Source organism: Electrophorus electricus, chromosome 13 (assembly GCF_013358815.1).
Source record: "Electrophorus electricus isolate fEleEle1 chromosome 13, fEleEle1.pri, whole genome shotgun sequence".
Taxonomy (NCBI): Eukaryota; Metazoa; Chordata; class Actinopteri; order Gymnotiformes; family Gymnotidae; genus Electrophorus; species Electrophorus electricus.
In genome coordinates, this window is record NC_049547.1 from 6650571 (window position 1) to 6660570 (window position 10000).

Here is a 10000-nt window from a genome sequence, read left to right on the forward strand (position 1 = left end):
GCAGACAGGAAAATCACTGGATGGGCTCAGGGCAAAGCATGCTGGGAGTCGGAGGCGCACGATTAGCACCATGAACATCAGTGCTCGATGTGTGACACACTGTAAAGGCAGATTAGATTACTACTTTGATCTGATTCCTACTTTACCTGCAGTGCCGTGGAAAGGTCAGAGGGCAACAGTTTAGAGGAGCATGCTGGGTCTGTAGCACCCCCCCTTCATCGTGGGGGTTTAAATTGACATGAATTTTGACTTCACAGTGAAGTACAGAATCTCATCCAGTAGCACAGAGGCAAAATACTTCCAGAAAGATAACAGCAGTGTTGAGCCAAGAGTCCTGGCCATTTCCTGATTAGAGTGTACACAGCACGGCCTCTACGGATCACTCTGACAGAGTGGCAGGGACAGTGTTTTCCAAAGCAACGTGCCAGTGTGCAGCATACAAGCAGAACACAGCATCCCAGCCTAGCCTAGCTTCCAGGCAGAGATGTGTTAAACAGATTTACACACACACACACACACACACACACACACACACACACACACACATAGAATTTCACTAGCAGCAGTATTGGGGGGATTTGAAGGTAGTCATGCAAGCTCTCGGATATGCACACACACATGCACACTTGCATTCAGTCACACAGTGGCATAAGCTTTTGGGGGTTTTAAAATCAGGAGAAGAGCAGAACAAACACACACACACACGCACACACAGACACGCGGAGGATCACCAGATCACTGGGCGTCAGTTCTGTCACTACTTTTAGACCTATACTCAAATTAACCCTCTTACCCACTGAAGCCCTTTAGTAAAACAGACAAATATCTGTCTTTAACCACCCCGCCCCCCCCAACACACACACACACGCACGCACATAACCCCCCCCCCAAAAAAAAACAATTCCAGATGTTCTGAAGCAATTACCAAACGCTCAGCATGTTCCGCAGAGGCGTGTGGGATGGACTCACTTCACTTATCTACCCCCAGAGATGCTCTTTTATTTATATGATCAAACACAGCGAGCAGGTTTCGTTTGCCAGGGGAACGGCTTGTTACTATAAATTTAGCAGCTCACGCAGTAAACCGGATCGCCTTAACCCAGATGGAGCTGCCAACGGCTTCTGGCCACAGTGCTGGTGCGCAGATTAGATTGAAGGTTATAGCGGTGGAGGATTATTAGATTAGATTGCAGGTTATGGCTGTGGAGGATTATTAGGCACCCGTGCCGATAAGAGACAGCAGCGGCATGCGGAGCGGGATCTGGGCCAAGGGGGGCCCCGGCGGGCCCCGGCAGGCTCTGGCGGGTTCTGCCGTTAACGTTTCACACTCGAGTCCAACCGCAGTGCACCCACACAGTACCGAGGTAACGGGACATTTGCAGGGCGCTTGTCTTAAGCATCGACAAGTCAACCATGTGCATGTTTCTTTGTGTGTGTGCACGTGTGTGCGGGCGTGCATGCGTGCCTGCATGTGTGTGTGTGTAAGTTTAAATCAAACCATACTATAAAATGGTGCTGAAATAATATTAATTAGAAAATGAATAATAAATATGATATAACAATAATAATCATCTTTTAATATGTGTTTACATTTGGGGCAACTTTAACCCTTGTTTTACTGTTCATAACTAGCCTCTGTCTGTGTGCCGTGTTCTGAACTATCTTCTCTGCTTGAACTACTTTCCTTGTTTTCCTGTACAATTTTGGAAGACAACAACATTAACTTTTCATGAGCCATGACAGGTTTGACAGAGTCTGCCGGTGCACCCCACATAAATACTGCATGCACACTCACAAGCATTAAGTATTGTGTTTAGTACAGTCAAATCGGTGACTCCGTCTATGAGCTGGTGTGTCCAAAGGATGTGAAAGTTCCTGCATACCTTAATGAAAAAAAATGCCTTTATCAGAGAGAGAGAGAGAGAGAGAGAGAGAGAGAGAGAAAGAGAGAGAGAGAGAGAGAGAGAGAGGGAGAGAGAGAGAGAGAAAGAGAGAGAGAGAGAGGGAGAGAGAGAGAGAGAGGGGGGGGGGGTTTCTTGAGGCTGGGATGGAGGCTCTGTGTACAGGAAGAGAGGCAGCCTGGGTATTACAGACGCAAACCCGATTATGGGCAGAATGTGAATTAGATTTGGTAACAGATGGTGGTTGGTGTTGAAAATTTAAGATGCTTTGCAAAGGGGTGGAGGAGTGGTGGAGGTGGAGGCAGCTTGGTGCATCTTTAACCAGGCGGGGGTTGGTGGCGCAGGGCAAGAGGGAGGTGGGGCCGTGATAGACGCCTATAACTCACAACAATCCCGTCTTGACAGCCAATTTCAAGATTCTGATCTGGTTAAAGACACGGCTTTCCCTGCTTCGCTCCCCGAAAACAACCACCCCCCACCCCCCCCCCCCCTTTTACACGCTTGTCATATTTCCTGGAATAAAATCCTCTTTAACAATCTGTTTAATAAATTGTGTTTTTAATCCCTAGTTTTTTTTTAAGCCCACTTTTTTATTATTATATTTACGTGCAATTTCATTGAGTCTGCAGCTCATCCTCTCTTATCTGGCCAGCGCTGAGTTGCCTTCAAACTGATGAAGGGTTCTTCTCTAGGAGGAAGTGCTGTGGAGATGTTCGGAATATTACTTCCTGAGAAATGCCATGGCCTGATTGTTGTGCTCGCGCTGTGGTGTGCGCTGTCAGTGGCGTTCAGAAACGCTGCTTGCGCGCCTGCCGATAACGCAAGCTAATATCACTGTCGTCCCAGCTAATAATCACGTCAAACTTTCTGCTGTCTCTGCTGTTTGACCTGCTGCGACAGTTGACATTGCTTGGAAATTTGGAACATTTAGATGGGATGGGTCCATGGGATAGCCTATTTGCTACTGACCTTTTTGCCTTAGGGAGAAGAAGAGATTGAAAATGTGCGTGTGTGCATGAGCATGTGTGTGGGTGTGGGTGTGTGTTTTAGGTCTGTGTATGTGTGTTTGTGCATGTTTGGAGAGGGGCATCTCACCTGATAAAGCTAACACATCTCAGCAACACACTTATCTGATTGGCCTGCACAGGAAAATGACCTAAATCATCGCGATTTTCATCTGTAAGGGTGCCAGAGTGCATGCACACACACATTCAACCCTCCCCCGACACACACATGCACGCACTCACAGACTGAGGCCTTATCGTCTTTGGATCAAGCCAAGCCTGCAGTGTTGTCCGTGTGTGTTGATGAGAGAGAACACAGCCCTCCAAACCGTTTTCACCACATCTCCTTACCATCCCATCCTCTTACTCTGTTAAAGCCAATCAGTCCTCTATATCTCTACAGAAACTCAGCCATTCAATCATTTGCTATACCCTTACATATAGAGACTTCAGAGACATTTCAAAGATTCGAAATTCCACACCAGAGATTGTTGTTGTTGTTGTTGTTTTTTATCTAAAAGTGCTCTTAAAGAGATTTTTACATACATATTATGAAGAATTCAAATTTAAAACACAACCAGACAGCAGAAGCGTGGGTCTGGGAGCACTGTGCATTGTCTCACACTGTCTCTGAGTGCAGTGCTTCCACAGACAGCCGTTGTACTGCCTCTGATCAGACGGTTTTATGGGCGTTCGGCCCACTATACAAATGTGGTTTTGCCATTATCACATTGATTGCATGTAATCAGAGGTGTTATTTTGCAGCCAGTCATCGACAATGAAGTGAATTACTACTTTCCAACCCAGTAATGTTATAACAATTGATCTCCCCACACAGCCAATAAAAGAGGCATAGGGCTTTCTGTGGCTGTGTTTCAGATGTTGGTATAACTGTAATCAGACACCTTAGCTCTAATCTTCTGTCTAAATGCATAATCCTGCCTAAATGCATATTCTTTTATGACACTGTAACACTCAATGTGACTATGTACGCTGCTTGTAAAGTCATTCTGTGTACACATTATGGCAGTCCAATACAACAGTCATTATGCCACTACCAGTTAATTTCATCCCTTCTTAAGCTTGTTTTTTTTTTCTTTTTAGTATTTTTCTCTAGTAAATATTCCATTTTCTCTTTGGTAGATGACCAGTGTGCAGGAAATAAAATATTACAAGTGCAATAGACTGTTGTATGTAAAAGAGGATTAGGTAGCACGGTGAGGAAGAGGAATAGGTAGCACGGTGAGGAAGAGGTAGCACGGTGATGAAGAGGATGAGGTAGCACGGTGATGAAGAGGATGAGCTAGCACTGTGATGAAGAGGCACATATTATCTCCACCTCCACCCAGCATCTTCCACGAGTCATCTTATTGAGTGTAGCCTTCATCGTCTTGCAGTCAGACAGCCTCAGTTCGGATGGAGATGGAGCTGAGGATGGGGGTTGGGGGTTGGGGGGGTGGAGGAGAGAGAGAGAGAGAGAGAGAGAGAGAGAGAGAGAGAGAGAGAGAGAGAGAGAGAGAGAGAGAGAGAGAGAGAGAGAGAGAGAGAGAGAGAGAGAGAGAGAGAGAGAGACGAGAGAGAGAGAGAGAGAGAGAGAGAGAGAGAGGGAGGGAGGATCCGTGGCCATACCTTAATGCAATGATTGTGTGGTTGGGCTCTGCAGTTGTCAAAACACTGCCTCAGTCAAACAATCGAATGACACCTTGTCATTGCCAAGTGTTTTCTACAACTGTTTTCCGGATGAATGTAATGCCTGGGGGGGGGGGGGGGGGTGAGACTTGAAATAGAGATATGGAAAAAGAAAGAGAGCGATAACTATGGGGAACTATAGAAAAAGAATCCCTGTGGTCCTGTTCCCTTCAGAGATTTACCCTTTAAGAGAGGGGAGAAGAGTTGTTGCTAAAATGGGATGTCACCAGAGCCTTGAGCCGCGTGTCCTTTCTACTGCCACTCTGTGCCGAAGCACTTTTGGACACAATCACAGAAAAGTGACTATTATTATCATTATTATATAACTAGTGCCAGGTATACAGTACATGAGGCAGCACTGTATGTGAGCACATCTATACATAATAATATCGAACACGACATTCTGCACAGCTTACACATACTAACATTTACTGCAAAGGCATCCAACACCTTCCCCATGGAGGTGTTCTGCAGGCACTGTGCTCCTCAGCCAGCTGCAGGAGGTGCATGTCTCCCCTCTGCTCCTGGTGCTCTCCCCACTCCCACCCTGCAGGAGGTGCATGTCTCCCTGCTAGAGGAACGACACGTACACCCTATTCTGGAGTTGCGTAGCCCTGATTCATGCCAGTGAAGTCCAGCGCAAGAAAAGGTTAACACGTTTCATAACAGTGCAGTGTGCTAACGCCTAACAGTGCCAATTTAACTCGTGAACCATTTTTAATGTAGGATAACAATAAACCCATAACAATACAGAACAGCTGATTACTTTCATCCGTTTGTAGGAAATTTTGTCTCCCCACAGTACCATTGCCAGGCCTTACTTAATGCCCTCCACTTGACAATGGTTAGTTCCATTCATAAGCTTCAACTAAATTTTAGTGCTTTTCCCCGTAAAAACTTCTTTTGTTAATAGCACACCACGGAATTGAATCCGGCACCAGGCATCACTGAAAAACAGATAAAATCATTACCTCTCAAATGGTCTCTCCTCTGACAGAAAGGGCTTTCTTTTCTTCTAAAATATAGGCTTTAGAATTCCATTTCTCTTAGAGCTAATGTGAATTTTACTGCCTCTAATTTTAGATTCAAGTGCAGCCTAGAATAAAAATCCGTCGTCTGACAATTGAATTTATAGATAGTTGTGAATATTGCTGGCTCGGATTAATGGAGTCATAGAATTTCAAAGAGCGGGAAAGGGAGCGAGAGAAAGGGAGGGAGAGACAGTGAGAGAGAGAGAGAGAGAGAGAGAGAGAGAAATAGAAAGGGAACTTTGGGGCTAAGTTAAAGACCTTGTCTGCTGCAGCGAGACTTAAGGCGGTTCTAAAGTGTTCTAAAGGAGGAAGTGTTACACAGCTTTCTCCTGCTCTTTTGTTTGCTTGGATGGAAGGCTCTGGGTCTCTGGCTCTCTGGGAGTGACAGTGCTCATCCTTTGCCACCCAAACCAGTTTAGCCCTGGTGCCCATAAACAGAATAGGGGAGCATGTTTACAGTGTAAACTTTGAGCAGTGTAAACGGGTGCCTGTACCCGTTTTACCCAGCGTTGTACAGATAAATGTGCAAGCTTTATATGCTCTAAGATGCGTCTGTGACCCTATGTGCAGTGAAGGTGTGTGTGAGTGTGTGTGTGTGTGTGTGTGTGTGTGTGTGTGTGTGTAAGAGGAGCTTTTTCCTAATCGATTGCCTGCAACACACCCTAGCAGTTGGCCTGAGTCAGCAGATTTAGACCAAACGTTTGAGTGACACAGCACTGCTCCTCATACAGCTGTATTGCAGCTCTCCTCAAGACTCCTGCATCCGACTGCACCTGGGACCCGCTTTTTAGATGTAGAGATGTTCCGCTTGTTCTATAACACGTTCTAACCATAAGGGATCAAATGTACTTTACCAATATACGTCTGCAGGCACACAACGCCTACAAATAAAGCCACTGGTTTCTGGAGCTTATTGGAGCTAAAATGTATTCCTTTCTCTCATGCTTGTTGCTTAAATGAAAAGGTAGTAGTTCATTTCCTCCTCTCTGTCTCTTTCTCTCACTCTCTCTCTGCCCCTGCCCCCTCTCTCTCACTCTCTCTCTCTGTCTGTCTCTCGCTCTTCTTCTACTTTATGGGCCTCAGAAGAATCCCTCTTTTACAGGCTGACTGGCTTTTTAGGGCCCTCATTTAGAAGTGGCCTTCCTTAATTAAAAGGACCTTTGTGTGGTCCTGCAGCCTGCCTGCTTTATTTGTCCTCTCTCGTCTCCTGTGTCCAACCTCCCTCCTCCGCCTTATGCGTGTAAATCTTAACTGGGGGCCTTTTTTTGTCTATATAACTGCTGTGCTCCGTCACTCACGTCTCAGGTTCGAGCACTTTGACACTAAAGCAGTTAAGCACAAATAGACAGAGAGCCTGTACATACACTTGTGTTGTTGTCTTTTTTTTTTATTTGTGGTGCGTGTGTGCGTGCATGCGTGCATGTGTGTGCATGCGTGTGCGTGTGTGTGTGCATGCGTGTGCGTGTGTGAAGCAGAATTCCTTGGCAACAAATAACTGCATTTTGGTTATTGGTGACCTTCAGGCAGTGTTAAATTAGTCAGGCCCAGAAGAGGCTCCTCTCGCCAGGCTGTGGGTCCTGTGGATTGTTGTCAGGGGGGATTGCTAATCCACTCTGCCAGGCCTTGCAGCCTCCTTTAAGACAGAGGAGAGATATCTATTAATTACAGCACTCATTAATAGGACAGTCCCCTAGGACTGTGTGGGCCTGTGTGTGGGGGAGGGAGGAAGTGGGAGGCCGTCTGAACTAAATGGGTTTGGCAGTATTGAGCAGTGGGTTGTGGGGGGTGGGTGGTAGTAATATGGAGAGGTCTGTTCTTTTGTTAGCTTTTAGATCTTTTAAATGTGTGTGTGTGTGTGTGTGTGTGTGTGTGTGTGTGTGTGTGAGTGCGTGCGTGCGTGCGTGCGTGCGTGCGTGTGTGTGGGTGTGTGTGTGTCTGTGTGTGTGGGTGTGTGTGCGTGCGTGTGCGTGCGTGTGTGTGCGTGTGTGTGTGTGTGTGTGTGTCTGCGTGTGTGTGTCTGCGTGTGTGTGTCTGCGTGTGTGTGTCTGTGTGCGTGCGTGTGCGTGCGTGTGCGTGTGTGTGTGTGCGTGTGTGTGTGTGTGTGTGTGTGTGTGTCTGCTTTGACTGACGGTGGGTGAGGATGATGGAGCTTCAGTTCCCCTCCACACTGATTACATTCATGTAGAACAAGTTGATATTGACTGTGGAATGAGTGATGGTGGCAGGCTCCAGGCATCATGTCTCACGCTCTCCCCTCTCCTCTCTCTATTCTCATCCCTCCATCCTCACCTCTCCCCTCTCCTCTCTCTATTCTCATCCCTCCATCCTCACCACTCCCTCCTCCCTCCTCACCTCTCCCCTCTCCTCTCTCTATTCTCATCCCTCCATCCTCACCTCTCCCCTCTCCTCTCTCTATTCTCATCCCTCCATCCTCACCACTCCCTCCTCCCTCCTCACCTCTCCCCTCTCCTCTCTCTATTCTCATCCCTCCATCCTCACCTCTCCCCTCTCCATCCTCACCACTCCCTCCTCACCTCTCCCCTCTCCTCTCTCTATTCTCATCCCTCCATCCTCACCTCTCCCCTCTCCATCCTCACCTCTCCCCTCTCCATCCTCACCTCTCCCCTCTCCATCCTCCCCTCTCCCCTCCACAACCCCTACAACCAGCTCTGGCTGCAGGCTACATGGCCATAATGCCTGTCACGCTGCATTTCGATCACTGTGTCCCACCCCTTTACTTTTACTGCCTGCCCCAAACAAGGGACGACCACGTGCTTCCATCCCTGGTGTGGTGTGTCACCCTGTTTTTGGGAAGACATATCACGACATTACTATAAGCTAATGCATCACTGTAATTCATTGTGAAGTTGAATGCGTCCTCCCACGGGACATGGATGTAAAGGTATTTTATATACAATATATACAAATACAGTATATACAAGCGATGATATAGTCCGGCATGGTGGTTACTGGAGGTTAGCTTTGAATCAGAGTTCCTCTTCTGAAACATGGGAACACCTGTAATAATCACTGCGTTTGAGTTCTTCTTGCTGGATTTTTGTCGCTGTGACTCATCCTGCTGAGTGCTAGTGCTTTAAGGTTTCATCACCCTCCTTAGTTCCTGTCCGTCCATGTAGATATCCAGTCACATAGAGGTTTTAGGCCGGCATGTGGCTCTGCTCTCATATCTCCTCCCAGAAACGTCGTTAACACTGGGGAGAAAATGGGAGTGAGTTCACCATCGGAAGGCTTTATGTTAGCTGCTGAGTGTCCCTTTCGCCCAGGTTTAGAAAGCTCCGAGTGAGATACAGCAGGTTTGGCGCACCACCGCGGCGCGTCCTGGCCTGTGCTAGCCTTCGCCAGTCCGTCTCTGAAAGGAGGACGGTGTGTCTCGTAGCACGGCCCGAAAGGACGTGACTTACACGGCATTCTGTTCTCCCCCATGTCTTAAACAGGCTGCTCTGCAGGATGTCCAGCAAAGAACGCCACATTGAGTCCAACTGCCCCTCCTACATCAAGACGGAACCCTCCAGCCCAGCCTCGCTGACCGACAGCGTCAACCACCACAGCCCCGGCGGCTCCTCGGACGCCAGCGGCAGCTACAGCTCCGCCATGAACGGCCACCAGAACGGCCTGGACTCGCCCACCCTTTACGGGCCGGCCAGCGCGCTGGGACCCAGCGGCACCGGTGCCAAGCGCTACGAAGACTGCTCCAGCACCATCGGCGAGGACTCGCAGATCAAGTGCGAGTACATGCTGAACTCCATGCCCAAGCGCCTGTGCCTGGTGTGCGGAGACATCGCCTCAGGCTACCACTACGGCGTGGCCTCCTGCGAGGCCTGCAAGGCCTTCTTCAAGAGGACCATTCAAGGTTGGCTTTCACCCTCCCTCAGCCACTTGTGCCAAAGGGCATGAATTCCTGGTGAATTTCATGTCCGACCCAAACGGTGGACGGCCAAGAGTTTAGGAAGTGTGGTCTGAATGAGAGCAGGGCATATACAGCCATTGAGCTGCTTTAGGTATTGCAGGAGAATGTGAGTAGGAGAACCACCCACAGTCTATTTCATACAGTATAATAATAGATCCTTAATATAAGATAGCATATTCACAATTCTACATGCATTTATAACAACATAAGAGCAGTATGTTCAAATATCAAAGCACAGATGTGAAAATAACGTAGAAATCTAAGCTCAAACACATAAGTGGATGAAGAAGTGGGTCAGATGCTGTGTTTGGCCCGAACACAAGCCAGGACCTGCGATGGTGGGAAATTGACATATTGGTATGTTTCATCCCATTAGCCAATGAAACTCTTGGTAATTTCCAAGCCCGCTTCATCCAGCTGGGTGTTTATTGACTTCCAGGCTGGCTG

The 10000-nt window shown here is 47.8% G+C and overlaps 1 protein-coding gene across 9 annotated transcripts in view; it reads left to right on the forward strand.

Moving 5' to 3' along the window:
- Nucleotides 1–10000, forward strand: part of esrrga (estrogen-related receptor gamma a) — a 133202-nt gene that overhangs the window by 73403 nt on the left and 49799 nt on the right. For all 9 annotated transcript variants that reach the window (XM_035533061.1, XM_035533065.1, XM_035533066.1 and 6 more), the window contains one exon: nt 9081–9496. In XM_035533061.1, the coding sequence (XP_035388954.1) occupies nt 9081–9496 (416 nt within the window). The remainder of the gene's footprint in view (nt 1–9080; nt 9497–10000) is intronic.